At 36.5% G+C, this 16474-nt stretch overlaps 1 protein-coding gene across 9 annotated transcripts in view; it reads left to right on the forward strand.

Moving 5' to 3' along the window:
- rapgef4a (Rap guanine nucleotide exchange factor 4a) overlaps nucleotides 1-16474 on the forward strand; it is a 77629-nt gene that overhangs the window by 43475 nt on the left and 17680 nt on the right. For 8 of the 9 annotated variants that reach the window (XM_058787562.1, XM_058787561.1, XM_058787564.1 and 5 more), the window contains 9 exons: nucleotides 273-337; nucleotides 5906-5956; nucleotides 6083-6189; nucleotides 7105-7226; nucleotides 10088-10271; nucleotides 10592-10676; nucleotides 11571-11631; nucleotides 11786-11862; nucleotides 12089-12235. In XM_058787562.1, the coding sequence (XP_058643545.1) occupies nucleotides 273-337; nucleotides 5906-5956; nucleotides 6083-6189; nucleotides 7105-7226; nucleotides 10088-10271; nucleotides 10592-10676; nucleotides 11571-11631; nucleotides 11786-11862; nucleotides 12089-12235 (899 nt within the window). The remainder of the gene's footprint in view (nucleotides 1-272; nucleotides 338-5905; nucleotides 5957-6082; nucleotides 6190-7104; nucleotides 7227-10087; nucleotides 10272-10591; nucleotides 10677-11570; nucleotides 11632-11785; nucleotides 11863-12088; nucleotides 12236-16474) is intronic. The other variant, XM_058787563.1, reaches the window with a different exon arrangement.

Here is a 16474-nt window from a genome sequence, read left to right on the forward strand (position 1 = left end):
TGGAGTTATTGTTCTTGAAGGAGAAAGCTTTTGTTGTGTGTGTAATGATTGCCACCATTCTTCACAGCCCCTCAGGACCCATTACTGAAGATTACACACATCCTGCAGCCCCATGATGACTTTATACACTATATTTAATCTTCTTACTTAACTATCACTTCTGCTGAATCTGCTGATCTTGACTAAATGATGCGGCTCAATATTAGATCTTAAAGATTTGATCTTTTATATTCATCATTTAATTCTTTTATTTTGTTTATTTTGTTTACAAGGAATGCCTGACAAAGAGAATCTGAACAACAGTTCACCCGGATCATCATCCAAACACTTAAATAAGGTTTGTTTTAAGCTTCTGTCTTTGAAATCTTTCATCTCTTTAGTCAGGCCACATGTTCAAAAATCATGACCATCTGAGGTCAGTCTGTCATCATCATTTACTCACCCTCATTCTAAAAGTATATGATTTTCATTCTTCAGTGGGACACAAAAGCTTAGCAAAGTGTCTTGAGTGCTGTTGTGCTCCAGAAAGCACAATAAATGGACAAAAAAAATCAAAAAATCTTAAAAATACTCGTAACACTTAAGATTAGGAAACACTTTTCACTTTTAACTAGTTGCTTATTAGCATGCAAGACATTGTACATCTATCCCTCACAGCCTTGTTTTCATTCCTCTCAAAAATTACCTACACTGCTATATTACATTATCGGACTGTGCATGCTCAAGTTTATCTGCATAAAAACTCTTTTTGACAACATAAGATGTCCTGTTTGCCCATAGGTGGTTTGTGAATAATCTAAAAATCTAAAAGGTTCTTGTTGTCATCTCTGGTACCATGAAGAACCATTCCATTCCACAAACGCTTCTTTATAGTGGAAAGCTCTATAGTTCTTCACAAGAAGTTCACTGAAAAGTTATTTTGTAACCAAAAGTGTTCTTCTTGGCATTGCTGCAAAAAACAAACAAACAAAAAAACCTTTGGAATCTTTGTTTTTAAGAGCGTACTGTGAAATCTGATTCATTTCACTCTTTTCATGCCTGACGCCAGGAGGCAAAAAGTAATAATGAACAACTGAAGCTTTTCTTTTGTAAATAAACAATGTCCAAAATTGTGCACAGAAAATGAATTTCTTGTAGTCTGTCCATGAGAAGTTCCTTGAGGTCCATCTTGACTCACCTAATGAGTAGAGAGAATTTGATTCTTGTTATTTCTCCTGTTTGCGTCAGTTTTGATATAACTACATCCTTCCTTCCCACCATCTCCTCGACAGAACAAGAATACATTTGTTTGAAATGTAAAATGAAATGGGCAGCTCTGGCATCCTCTCTTTCTCATTTCTGTGTACATGTCTGTGTGGACTTCCTGTTCCTCTGACCTCTCGGGTCATTTCCCGTCCACTGCTCCGACAGCCAGTGTGTCTGTCATTTTTACTGCCACAAAGTGTTTTTCTTTTTTCATTCTCTAAAGATGCATCCAAACGATCAATACTGGCCACAGGAGAGTCTCTGTGATTTGCATAATGGTGTTGTTTTATTCACTTAAGTGTGTTTGTTGCTTTGGTTAACAGAAGGAGGAATCCGTCTCGCAGGATGTACAGAATCGTTATGTAATGAAGGAAGTGTGTAAATCATGCTGTAAGATGCTGAAGAGCTCAGCTGACATGCTTAAATTGATTTGAACTTGGATGAGTTCACTGTTAATGCTGCTCACAGTCTGTTCTGTGTGAGTTAAGCTCTGCATTAGAGTAGCTTGGCTGGATTGCAGACAGAGTCTGTTTGTTTGGAACAAAAACAATTTTGAGATATTTTTGCTTTTAAGTTTGGTCTTTTTGAACTGGGAAGAAGTTCTGAGTTCTAAAAGCATGTTTTCATTATATATATATGAAGAGTTCATTTGCAAAAACGATAAACGCCACTTTAAAAAAAAAATGCCATGCGTATTCTCTACATATAGCACGATCTGAACCCTAAATACGCTTTGTCAAAAAAGTCAGTATTGTCCACTTTCAAGGCATAATATGAAATATGAAAGCAATGCGTGGCTTAATGGTTAAAGACAGTAGTACTGTATAAAAAGGCCAAATTCGGTAAATTTAATGGGTCTGGCTTCCAGTCTCATCCGCTTCCAGCAATTTTTAACTGTACAAAACAGCTCGTTTTGCTGCTTGCTTGGTATTGCAAACTGGTGTTTCTTACCATATTATTTTAATGAACTGTCTTAATTATAAAGACACACGGTGGATAGCACAAACAATTTTACCGTTTATTACACTGTTATTTTTCTCATGATTTCCCTACCGTGCCTAATGAAGTGGAAGTCTCGCACATTCAGTCTATGAAAAAAGCTTACTTCCACATTGAAAAAGGTGAATAAGTTTGGTGCTGTTGCTACAGCAGCAAATTTCTACCATTCCATCTCTCGCTGTAGCCAATAATATCCGCTTACGCTTGGAGCCGCTGAATCACATAATGGCATAACAAAACACTAAAGCAGGGGAGGAGCAGTAATGTTTGCATACGAGACGTGAAAAGAGCGGTATATAAACACACAGATATGTCTATTCTTTGCTGAATGTATTAAGCAATATATTAAGTGTAGAGGAGAGAAAATTAACCTAAAGTATCGATCTAATCAGGTTAGCATCGATCTGATACTGATACCAATGTTGGTATCGATATTATCGATATTAGGATCGAGCTGCCCACCCCTAGCTGAGAGGAGTTTCGTCAAAGCTGACTAAAAGTGATCAAGGATGGATAATTTCTATGAACTTTCGATGACCTGTGATATCTTCTTCAGGGCGTAAAAGGAAAATAAACTGACTTTTTCACATTATAACACAATACATTTTGCATTACAAGATTTCTGAATTTTTGTTTAAGTAAGCAAAAGAAGAATTATCTAATTAATTATGCTCTCTCTGTAAAAACTTTCAGAACATCACTAAATATCAAATTAGCCCAAAATCTCAACACTGACCAATTCATAAACTTCTGCAGGTCTTTAAAAGGTCTTAAAAAGTCTTAATTCACCCTTCCACAAATTAAAGCCTAAAAAGGTCTTAAATCAGAGCAGAAAATCTTAAATTCATAAAGGCATGGAATTAAATATTGCATTGCTAAAAATTAATCAGTATTCCTCACTATTTTTGTTATTTTCCAATACAAATATCTAAACATTTTTAAATCAAGATACATTTACTTGTGAGTTTATGCTTAGGAACAAATATCTGTCAATAGGGTATAAAAACTCTTAGACTCAAAGAGAAAAATTTGTCTTTGAATTAAGTTGAAGAGACCATTGGCAGAATAAATTTTTCCTGTTTTAATGATAAACTTAATTTTCACCAGCTTAAAAAATGTAAAAAAATTATATATATATATATATATATACAGGTGCATCTCAATAAATTAGAATGTCATGGAAAAGTTCATTTATTTCAGTAATTCAACTCAAATTGTGAAACTCGTGTATTAAATAAATTCAATGCACACAGACTGAAGTAGTTTAAGTCTTTGGTTCTTTTAATTTTGATGATTTTGATCTCAACTAATTAGAATACTTCATAAGACCAATAAAAAAAAAACATTTTTAGTGAATTGTTGGCCTTCTGGAAAGTATGTTCATTTACTGTATATGTACTCAATACTTGGTAGGGGCTCCTTTTGCTTTAATTACTGCCTCAATTCGGCGTGGCATGGAGATGATCAGTTTGTGGCACTGCTGAGGTGGTATGGAAGCCCAGGTTTCTTTGACAGTGCAATCTGCATTTTTTGGTCTCTTGTTTCTCATTTTCCTCTTGACAAGGTTCAGGTCTGGTGAGTTTGCTGGCCAGTCAAGCACACCAACACCATGGTCATTTAACCAACTTTTGGTGCTTTTGGCAGTGTGGGCAGGTGCCAAATCCTGCTGGAAAATGAAATCAGCATCTTCAAAAAGCTGGTCAGCAGAAGGAAGCATGAAGTGCTCCAAAATTTCTTGGTAAACGGGTGCAGTGACTTTGGTTTTCAAAAAACACAATGGACCAAAACCAGCAGATGACATTGCACCCCAAATCATCACAGACTGTGGAAACTTAACACTGGACTTCAAGCAACTTGCTTCTCCACCCTTCCTCCAGACTCTAGGACCTTAGTTTCCAAATGAAATACAAAACTTGCTCTCATCTGAAAAGAGGACTTTGGACCACTGGGCAACAGTCCAGTTCTTCTTCTCCTTAGCCCAGGTAAGACACCTCTGATGTTGTCTGTGGTTCAGGAGAGGACAACTGTAGCCAAATTCCTTGTGAAGTTCACCCAAATTCTTGAATCGATTTTTCTTGACAATCCTCATAAGGCTGCGGTTCTCTCGGTTGGTTGTGCATCTTTTTCTTCCACACTTTTTCCTTCCACTGAACTTTCTGTTAACATGCTTGGATACAGCACTCTGTGAACAGCCAGCTTCTTTGGCAATGAATGTTTGTGGCTTACCCTCCTTGTGAAGGGTGTCAATGATTGTCTTCTGGACAACTGTCAGATCAGCAGTCTTCCCCATGATTGTGTAGCCTAGTGAACCAAACTGAGAGACCATTTTGAAGGCTCAGGAAACCTTTGCAGGTGTTTTAAGTTGATTAGCTGATTGGCATGTAACCATATCCTAATTTGTTGAGATAGTGAAGTGGTGGGTTTTTGTTAAATGTGAGCAATTAAAAGAACCAAAGACTTAAACTACTTCAGTCTGTGTGCATTGAATTTATTTAATACACGAGTTTCACAATTTGAGTTGAATTACTGAAATAAATGAACTTTTCCATGACATTCTAATTTATTGAGATGCACCTGTATATATATATATATATATATATATATATATATATATAATGTGATATTTTTGGCGGCAATACTGACAGTGTCAAACACACATTGACTGATTGATAGAAGCAGTATGAAGTGTGTCTAGTAATAATCACTGTAGAGTTTGTAGATGTACAGTCTGGGTGAGGATGGTCATGAATTATTTAAACGGTTTGGTTAAAAATGCAGCAGATTGGCCCTGGCCCAGTGTCAGGAGGGAGAGCAGTGCCCCAGACGTGCCTTCTGCTCGAAGCGCTGAGAAACACTGCAGTATGACACCATGACATGACTTATTATGTAATATGAGAAGAGAATAGCTGGACATCAGCAGAATTCTACACAAGCTGCTTGTGATTACATTTGTTCTGATATTAAAGCATATGACTTAATGCTGATGGGTTTGTTATGAAAAAAATGGTACTTTCAAAGAATTGGGTACAGCTAAATTTACTCAAATTTAGTTGGGCGTGTAAATATAGTTTAAAACATTGATGCATGGGATTTCATTGTCTTATACATACATACTAGGTAGTGTGGTTGTGTGAGAATATAGAGAAAAGGGTAAAAATTGAGTTTATGTATTTGTCTTTTCTCCAGAAAATGTGCAAATGTTGCTTTCTGAGTATCACAATTTTATGTAATATTTTTTTTTTTAATTATACATTTGAAAATTATCTAAATGCTTATTCTCTTCAACATAGAGTGAGCACAGGGCTATTAGTATCATTGTTAGGAAATCGCCTGCACCAACTGCCATTCAAAGCTAGATTTATGTGACTCAAGATATTGTAAATTATTTTTGGAAAAGTCATGCCTCAGCAAATGAGATGTTATGATATTGCTCACTTTGCTTTTTCCTATATACAGTATATGGAGTCAGTGTGGCTGAATATTTCACAGAAAGCAGTCATTTATTATTAAAGAGTTTTACAGTTTACTGTGTCAGCCAGAAACAATATACACTTAAATGGTCTGCCAATATTTCACTGTGTTGTGTAAAGGTTAACAAAAGACTAAAAAAACAAACCTAATGGTCCTGCATCCATCTCATCCCCATCCTTTTGTTTTCCAGAAATCATTAATTCAAAGTCCCACCAAACTTCACCCCAAATCCATTACTCAGGTATTCCAACCATCCTGTTATCAGTCTGACAGCTGTCAATCACAATGTTGAGCTGTTTGACTTATACATTATTTGTTATGTATAGAGTGGTTTATGTTTGTCTTTCTCTGTTTAAAACATTGACAGGTGCCATCAGAAAAGATCCTCCGGGCAGGTAAAGTGTTACGAAACACCATCCTGTCCCGAGCACCTCACATTATCAGAGATAGGAAGTACCACCTTAAAACATACAGGTAAGTGTAGTCTTAGGGTTTTATTATTATTATTATTATTATTATTTACTGTGTTAAAGATTATATATTTTTTAATTTATTATATTCTTATATTCTGTAAGCAGTGTTGGGAAGGAAACACTGGAAATGTAGTAGGTTACAGGTTACAAGTTACCCTATTCAAAATGTAATAAGTAGTGTAACTATTTCAATTACTTTATTAAAGTAATGTAACTGATTACATTTACTTTTTGATTACTTTTTTTAAATTTAAATTTCTAAATCATTTTCGAACATTTAAAGCAGGCTGGGTTAACCTTAGAGTAGTGCTCAACTTTGATTACTGTCAGACTTTCAGACTTTCCTTCATCACTTGAATTAAGATTATAATAATTTTATTTTGAAAGCACAGCCACCAAAATCTGACTTTAGCACCTTTTTACTTTGAGATCATTCTGAGGTTAAATCCAGATTTAAAATCATAACAAGATATAATTTAATAGCTACAATACTGTTTTTGAAATCAAATCTTTGCATTGCTATGACAGGAAACACTGGCATCTAACAATAAAAACTTCTATCGAAGAAAAAACAAAACAGTTAATTAAAAAAAAATAAAGCATATACATAAACCCAAACAGGAAATAAAAGTTATCGAATAAGCATGTGTCCTATTCTGTGTCCTAAACAACTGAAACATTGGTGTCATATTTTAGATCAGTCAATGCTATTTTGGACGAAATCAATCAAATCTATGTGTGTGTGTGTGTGTGAAAACATTCAGTTGTAACCCCCTTACAATTACACATTTTTCTCAGTAAATGTAACTAGTTACTCCCCAGCACTGTCTATAAGTCATTAAACACTGCTCTCTGTGTGGAGTGGTTCAGTAGATTATCAGTATTCTGTGTGTGTGTGTGTGTGTTTGTGTTGTAGGCAGTGCTGTATGGGCACGGAGCTCGTTGATTGGCTGATGCAGCACACTTCCTGTGTTCACTCTCGTGTTCAGGCTGTAGGGATGTGGCAGGTGCTGCTGGAGGAGGGTGTCCTAAACCACGGTGAGTGTGTCATCTCATAGGCTATCACTGTATGTGATAGTGATAGTGAAAGAAATTAATACTTTTATTCGGCAAAAGCACTTTAAACTGATCAAAAGTTACAGATAAGACATTTTACAACAGTTACGAAAAATACAATTTCAAATAAATGTTGTTCTTTTAAATTTTCTTTTTTCAAAGAATCACAGTTTCCACAAAAATATTATGTAGCACAACTGTTTTCAGCATTAACCATCATAAGAAATGTTTCTTGAGCAGCAAATCAGCATATTAGAATGATTTCTGAAGGATCATGTGACACTGAACGCTCACTCAGGAACTTGTTTAGTAAGATTTTACCAGAAAAGATTTTTTAGAGAATTTTTAGCATGTTCATTTAAAAAATCTTATTATTTTAAATGCCATATTTTTGTGTTTGCTTGGTTTTTATTTTGTGTTTATGTAACTCTTGTATTATTGTAGTTTTTGCCATTAAGATAGCCTTAGATGCTGACATGGCAATAAAAATAAATAACCACTAACTCATGTGACACTGAAGACTGCAGGAGTAATGATGATACAAATTCAGCTTTGATATTACAGGTATAAATTGTAAAATACAACCCGAATTTCGGAAATGTTGGGACGTTTTTTAAATTTGAATAAAATGAAAAAAAAAAAAGACTTTCAAATCACATGAGTCAATATTTTATTTACAATAGAACACAGATAACATAACAAATGTGAGAAATTTTACACTTTTATCCACTAAATGAGCTCATTTCAAATTTAAAGCCTGCTACAGGTCTCAAAAAAAGTTGGCATGGGGGCAACAAAGGGCTGAAAAAGCATTGACATCAGGTCTGTAACATGATTAGCAATAAAAGGGATGTCTTCGAGAGGCAGAGTCTCTCAGAAGTAAAGATGGGCAGAGGCTCTCCAATCTGTGAAAGTGCGTAAAAAGATTGTGGAATACTTTAAAAACAACGTTCCTCAACGTCAAATTGCAAAGGCTTTGCAAATCTCATCATCTACAGTGCATAACATCATCAAAAGTTTCAGAGAAATTGGAAAAATCTTGTGCGTAAGGGACAAGGCCGAAGACCTTTGTTGGATGCCACTGCATCACTCATCGGCATGATTCTGTCATTGACATTACTAAATGGGCCCAGGAATACTTCCAGAAACCACTGCCAGTAAACGCAATCCGCCGTGCCATCTGCAGATGCCAACTAAAGCTCTATCATGCAAAAAGGAAGCCAAATATGAACATGGTCCAGAAGCGCCGTCGTGTCCTGTGGGCCAAGGCTCATTTAAAATGGACTGTTTCTGTGACGGCGCGAGGAGAACAGAGGACTCAAAGGCAGAGGATAGATTCGAGCACAAGGTTTATTACCAAAGGTGAACAAAACAAATAAAACTGTAACAAAACTCAGCGAGCAAGTCTCTGGGGTAATCCAGCTACGGTCGGCAGTGAGATGCGGACCCAACGAGCGGATCACTGCCCAAGACCCAGCGCCAGACAGGGCCAACCACTAAAGAGTGGAGTGAGGCAGAGAGTGGCAGTCCTTCTCTCTATGCGTCCTGGGGTGCAAACAGACAGACGTGAGTGTACACCAAAACACAGAACACAAAACAATCTACTAACAACAGGAGCTAGTCAGAAGAGAAATATAAAGGAAAGGGTAATGAGCAACAGGTGGAATAGAAGCAGCTCGTGACATGCGCAGCCCCACCGCCAGATCAGCGCTGATTGCACCTGTCACGAGCCGCTGAAAAGGACATGATCACACAGACAGCAGAGGGAGCCAGGGAGGCACCCTGGCCCGTGACAGTTTCAAAGTGGAAAAGTGTTCTATGGTCAGACGAGTCCAAATTTGACGGACGCCGTGTCCTCCGGGCTAAAGAGGAGGGAGACCTTCCAGCATGTTATCAGCATTCAGTTCAAAAGTCAGCATCTCTGATGGTATATGGGGGTGCGTAAGTACATACGGTATGTGCAGCTTGCATGTTTTGGAAGGCACTATGAATGAATGAAAGGTATATAAAGGTTTTAGAGCAACATATGCTCCCCTCCAGATGACGTGTATTTCAGCAGGACAATGCAAAACCACATACTGCAGCTCTGCAGAGTCCGGGTGCTGAATTGGCCTGCCTGCAGTCCAGACCTTTCACCTATAGAGAACATTTGGCGCATCATTAAGCGAAAAATACGTCAAAGACGACCACAAACTCTTCAGCAGCTGGAAACCTATATCAAGCAAGAATGGGACCAAATTCAAACACCAAAACTCCAGAAACTCATAACCTTGATGCCCAGACGTCTTCAAAATTTTTTGAAAAGAAGAGGAGATGCTACACCATGGTAAACATGCCCCCGTCCCAACTATTTTGAGACCTGTAGCAGGCATCAAATTTGAAATGAGCTCAATTTCTCAGTTTAAGCATTTATTATGTTATCTATGTTCTATTGTGAATACAATATTGGCTCATGTGATTTGAAAGTCTTTTAGTTTTCATTTTATTCAAATTTAAAAAACGTCCCAACATTTCCGGAATTTGGGTTGTATATTCAAATTGAAATCATAATAATATTTCACAATACTACTGTTTTCATATATTTTAAAATTCATGAAATAAATGTAGCTTTGGTTGAGCATAAGAGACTTCAAAAACATAAAAAATCTTACCAACCCCTATAGTGTACATGTATAATCACCCATTACATGCAGAGAGAGAGAACTTTTGTATATTTTGCAGAGAGTGTAAATTAAATCAGCCACACATGAGTTTTGTTTATACTACAGATCTGATGCGGTCACTTGTGTTTCTGTATTGTATGGTTGGTCTCTATTACCGGTTTGTTCTGTGTTTGGCTGCAGTGGACCAGGAGCTGAGTTTCCAAGATAAGTATCTGTTTTATCGCTTCCTGGAGGATGAGACAGAGGACGCACCCCTCCCCACTGAGGAAGAGAAGAAAGAGAGCGATGAAGAACTACAGGACACCCTCCTGCTCCTCTCTCAGATCGGACCTGACGCCCATCTGCGAATGATCCTGAGTAAACTGTACGTTCTTCCCCAGAAGCAGCAGCACCTGTTAATATGAGTCATTACGTCCCCCTGAGGACTCTGGGTTATTAAGAGAAGTGCCTCAGAGTGATCTGATCTGTATCTGCTTCTGTTTGGCTGCTTTCCTATGAACTTTCCCACAATTCTGATAGTCTGAAAGTCTCTAAAAGCAGATTAGACTTGTATATGCATGCTGTAACTGAAGGAGAGACCTTTTAAAGGTCCTGGGAGATATAATATCTGCACCAGGATAAAACTTTTTAAAATGTCAGAATAAGTTTCAAAGTCATCACTGTTCTCCCTGCTCCTCTCTGCAGGCCAGGCCAGAGGACAGTAGATGACCTGGAGATCATTTATGAGGAGCTGCTGCATATTAAGGCCTTATCACATCTCTCCACCACTGTAAGTACACATTATATGAAGTTAGAGGAAATTAGTTTGGTATACACACATTTCAGTAAACGAAAAATTGAGACCAAAAAAAAAATATATATATATAATATAAAGGCAGACCTTTTGTAGAATGTTCAAGCTTCTGTTTCTGAAAGTGAATGGGAGGTGATGCTGTTCATCTTCATAAAACACAAAAGAATCCATAAAACTAGTCCTTGCCACCCATGTGAAAAATAAGTGTGTTTAATTGAATTGCATGTGCACTTGTAGTGTACTTCAAATCCTGAGAATATATATTAAAAAAACTGTACTTCCAGATAATATATTAACCAAATAAAAGGCCACTTAAGTATATGTATATGTATATGTATATGTATATGTATATGTATATGTATATGTATATGTACTGTATATGTATATGATGTTTTAATAGTTTAATGTACATCATGTATAATCTTGTCATGATTTAAAGAATGTACTGATTTTGATGTGTTGACTAACATACTAAAGCACAGGTTATATTTTATAATTGTACATGATTATAATTTAACTGTAATTTGTTACTCAATACTACATTATATATTTGCAGTTAATTACAATTAGCATGGAATTAAGTGTCCGAAAACATTACATTCACTTTTCACGTATATTCTTTTAAAGCATGTTATTTCCATAATAAGTACACTTCTCAAAGGTATAAATTATATTTATATAAAATTACTTTTTTTACACTTTGGGGTGAACTATTGCATTAATGCACGAATTGCAAGCTGAGCTTTAATATGTGTGCATTGTTAAAAATATAATTTGCTTTCAAATGAAGGCGATTTTCCTTTTTCATTATTACATGGTGACATGTTTCATTGCTAGTATGGAGTCTATTGTCTTGTGTTTTCTCCTCAGGTGAGGAGGGAACTAGCTGGTGTTCTGATATTTGAGTCTCATGCCAAAGCAGGCACAGTGTGTAAGTGTCAAAATCATTACAGCACAAACCTGCTAAGTTCACTAACAAAATAAAGTCAAGCCATTCAGAACTAAACAGCTCTAAATGAGTGCTGAAATTCAGTGTTCAGCTTCAGAAGCGTTTGATGTTCATTATCGATCTCTTTTGTTCCTAGTGTTTAATCAAGGGGAGGAGGGCACGTCATGGTACATCATTCTGAAAGGCTCCGTTAACGTGGTGATCTATGGAAAGGTCAGAATAGTAATTCCCCACTAATGCTTCACATTTAACAGACTAATTAAGCGTTTAATGTGTGATAATGCAGACCAGCTAATCACTCTCAAGCCAATTATAGTGCATGCAGACTGTGCCAGGAATGTGTGTGTGCAAATTGAATTACAGCTGGAAGATGTTTTCATAAGTGTCTGTAGTCTTTGCTGGTTTGTCGGGGTCTGACAGATGTCATGTCTCGTTGCAGGGTGTAGTTTGCACGTTACATGAGGGAGATGACTTCGGGAAGCTGGCTCTGGTGAATGATGCACCTCGGGCAGCATCTATCGTACTGAGAGAGGACAACTGCCACTTCCTGAGAGTGGATAAAGAAGACTTCAACAGAATCCTCAGGGTCAGGGCTCATTATTCACAACAAAACAAATGCCCTACACTGAGAAAAGCGCTTTGTCATATACTCTACACTGTAAAAAGTTTACATTTTGATTTGATGGTGTAATATTTAAGTTGATTCAGTGATGTTAAATAGTACTTTGGACTAAATAAAAAAATATATATATTTTTTTTACTTTTAATCTTTTTAAAACTTTTACTTTTATATTTTCAGTTTTTATCTTAATTTTGAATTTAAATTTTAGCAATTTTGTAATGTGCTTTTGTCATTTTTATTAGTTTTTTTTGTTGTTTTTTGTTGGGGTTTTTATATTTTTATTTAGCGTTAGTTTATTTTATTTCAATTTTAGTTTTAGTTTACATAATTTCAGCACTTCAACTTCAACTTATATTGTTTCAGGTAGTTGGCCAAATCAACATTTCTAATTGTTGCTTAAATTTTTTAAGTTTTAAGAAGTTTTTCATCTAATATTTATATTTTATTTCAGCTTTCTTTACCAGTTTTAGTTAACAATAACAACTACCATTGTTATTTTAGTATCAGTTTTTGAATTCTTTTATATTTTCAGTTTTCTCATTTTATAGTTTTAGTAATTTTGTTGTGCTCTGTCATTTAATTTTTTTTTGTCTACATAGTTATTATTTTTATTTATTAGTTTATTTAGCTTTAAAGTGCTTCAATTTAAACTAAATGTAAATTAGAAATGTTGCCTTAGCAACTAGCTGAAATGTTATATTTTTATATTTTATTTATTTATTTATTTTTTACAAGTTACAAAAATGTTTTTGATTGCAGTTGGTTTTACAGTATGTGCACTTACCTGTACTTACTTACCTAAGAAAGTACTGGGTAATATAAGGTAAATACATGGGTTCAGGTTAGGTTCAGGGTTAGGTTCAGGGTTAGTACCCAGTTACTGTAATTACTACTAGTCAAGTCAAGTCACCTTTATTTATATAGCGCTTTTAACAATACAGATTGTGTCAAAGCACTTAACAGTATCAAATTAGAGGATAGAGTGTCAGTAATGTATAATGATAAGATTAAACACTCAATTTTCAGTTAAAGGCATTTCATTATTGAATTCAGAGATGTCATTGTCTAGCTCAGTTTAGTTTAAATATTATCTGTGCAATCAAATCAGCGATAATCGCTAGAAATTAAGTGTCCCCAACTGAGCAAGCCAGAGGCGACAGCGGCAAGGAACCAAAACTCCCTCTGTGACAGAATGGAGAAAAAAAATCTTGGGAGAAACCAGGCTCAGTCGGGGGGCCAGTTCTCCTCTGACCAGACGAAACCCGCAGTTCAAAAGTTTATATTTCTATTTTAATTTTGTTGCAATTTCTAACAATAGTAGTATTATTTAGTTAGGTATTTTATTATATTTTAGTTATTTTGTTATATTTTTTTAGTTTTATTGTATTCAGTCGAGGTTTTCACTGGGGATATGTCTCTGGGGGTCATCTGGGTGTCCTGGTCTCCGCTGACGATCAGGGCTGTAGACATCATCTCTTGGTGCTGATCCACCATCTGACCGGATACAGACTGAGAAACAGAATAGGAAAGAAACAGACAAATATTAGCGTAGATGCCATTCTACCTACGATGTAACGAGTACATCATGTGTTATGGGGAGTGTTCCCAGTTCCGGTTGATCTAATTAATGCAGCCTAACAATCCTTTAACGGATTTGAATAATAGAAGCGTATTAGTGTGTTATTTGTAAGCCAGGCTAAAGAGATGGGTCTTTAATCTAGATTTAAACTGACAGAGTGTGTCTGCCTCCCGAACAGTGTTAGGTAGACTGTTCCAGAGTTTGGGTGCTAAATAGGAATAGGATCTACCGCCCGCAGTCGATTTTGATATTCTAGGTATTATCAAACGGCAAGAGTTTTGAGAACGCATTGGACGTGGAGGACTATAATGTGATAAGAGCTCGCTCAAGTACTGAGGAGCTAAACCATTCAGGGCTTTATAAGTAATTAACAAGATTTTAAAATCTATCCGATGTTTGATAGGGAGCCAGTGCAGTGTTGACAGAACCGGGCTAATATGGTCATATTTCCTGGTTCTAGTAAGGACTCTAGCTGCTGCATTTTGGACCAACTGTAGTTTGTTGATCAAGCGTGCAGAACAACCACCCAATAAAGCATTACAATAGTCTAACCTTGAGGTCATAAACGCATGAATTAACATTTCTGCATTTGACGTTGAGAGCATTGGTCGCAATTTAGATATGCTTTTGAGATGAAAAAATGCAGTTTTACAGATGCTAGAAACATGGCTTTCAAATGAAAGATTGCTATCAAACAGCACACCTAGGTTCCTGACTGAACCTACGTGTGAATTGACAGAGCAGCCGTCAAGTGTTAGATAATGTTCTAGGTTATTACATGTGGTGTTTTTAGGTCCGATAATTAACACCTCTGTTTTTTCAGAATTTAGCAGTAAAAAATTACTCGTCATCCAGTTTTTTATATCGACTATGCATTCCGTTAGTTTCTCAATTTGGTGTGTTTCACCAGGCCGCGAAGAAATATAGAGCTGAGTATCATCAGCATAACAGTGAAAGCTAACACCATGTCTCCTGATAATATCTCCCAAGGGTAACATGTAAAGCGTGAAAAGTAACGGCCCTAGTACTGAGCCTTGAGGTACTCCATACTGCACTTGTGATCGATATGATACCTCTTCATTCACTGCTACGAACTGATGGCGGTCAGATAAGTATGATTTGAACCATGCTAAGGCGCTTCCCCTAATGCCAACAAAGTTTTGTAGTCTATTCAAAAGAATGTTGTGGTCGATAGTGTCGAACGCAGCGCTAAGATCCAGTAGAACTAATAAAGAGATACAACCACGATCAGATGATAGAAGCAGGTCATTTGTAACTGTAATGAGAGCAGTCTCAGTACTATGATACAATCTAAATCCTGACTGGAATTCCTCAGAGATATCATTTTTCTCTAGGAAGGAATATAATTGTGAGGATACTACCTTTTCTAGTATCTTTGACAGAAAAGGGAGATTTGAGATTGGTCTGTAATTAATTAGATCTTTGGGGTCAAGTTGTGTTTTTTTAAATGAGAGGCTTAATAACAGCCAATTTGAAGGTTTTGGGGACATATCCTAATGACAATGATGAATTAATAATAGCCAAAAGAGGATCTATGACTTATGGAAGCAGCTCTTTTAGTAGTTTAGATGGAATCGGGTCTAACATACATGTTGTTGGTTTAAATGATTTAACAAGTTTATACAATTCTTCCTCTCCCACAGTAGAGAATGAATGGAATTGTTCCTCAGGGGATCTATAGTGCACTATCTGATGCGATACTGTAGCTGACGGCTGCAAGGATACAATTTTATCTCTGATAGTATCGATCTTGGAAGTGAAGTAGTTCATAAAGTCATTGCTATGCACTGCTATGCTCTTGGGAAATGCCAACACCTGTTGATGCTTGATTTTTCGTTAATTTAGTTACTGTATTGAATAAATACCGAGGGTTATGTTTGTTTTCTTCTAGAAGAGACGAAAAGTAATCAGATCTAGCAGTTTTTAATGCTTTTCTGTAGGATAGGGTACTTTCCCGCCAAGCTAAACGAAATACCTCTAATTTAGTTTTCCTCCAGCTGCGCTCCATTTTCCGGGCTGCTCGCTTTAGGGCGCGAGTGTGCTCATTATACCACGGTGTTGGACTCTTATCCTTAATCTTCCTTAAGCGTAAAGGAGCAACTGCATCTAAAGTGCTAGAAAAGAGAGAGTCCATAGTTTCAGTTACATCATCAAGTTGTTCTGAGCTATTGGATATGCTGAGGAACTGAGATAAATCAGGAAGATTATTTATAAAGCAGTCTTTTGTGCTAGAGGTAATGGTTCTACCATATTTGTAACAAGGAGTTGGCTTTACAGCTTTAGCTATATGGAATATACAGGAGACTAGATAATGATCTGAGATATCATCGCTCTGCTGCCAAATTTCAATGCCACTGACATCAATTCCATGTGACAGTATTAAATCTAGAGTATGATTTCGACAATGAGTAGGTCCTGACACGTGTTGTTTAACACCAATAGAGTTTAGAATGTCTATAAATGCTGATCCCAACAAATCTCTTTCATTATCAACATGGATATTAAAATCACCAACGATTAGGGCTTTATCTGCAGTCAGCACTAACTCCGATAGAAGATCAGAAAATTCTTTAATAAAGTCTGTATGGTGCCCTGGTGGCCTG

This window comes from Onychostoma macrolepis, chromosome 09 (assembly GCF_012432095.1).
Source record: "Onychostoma macrolepis isolate SWU-2019 chromosome 09, ASM1243209v1, whole genome shotgun sequence".
In the NCBI taxonomy this organism is placed as follows: domain Eukaryota; kingdom Metazoa; phylum Chordata; class Actinopteri; order Cypriniformes; family Cyprinidae; genus Onychostoma; species Onychostoma macrolepis.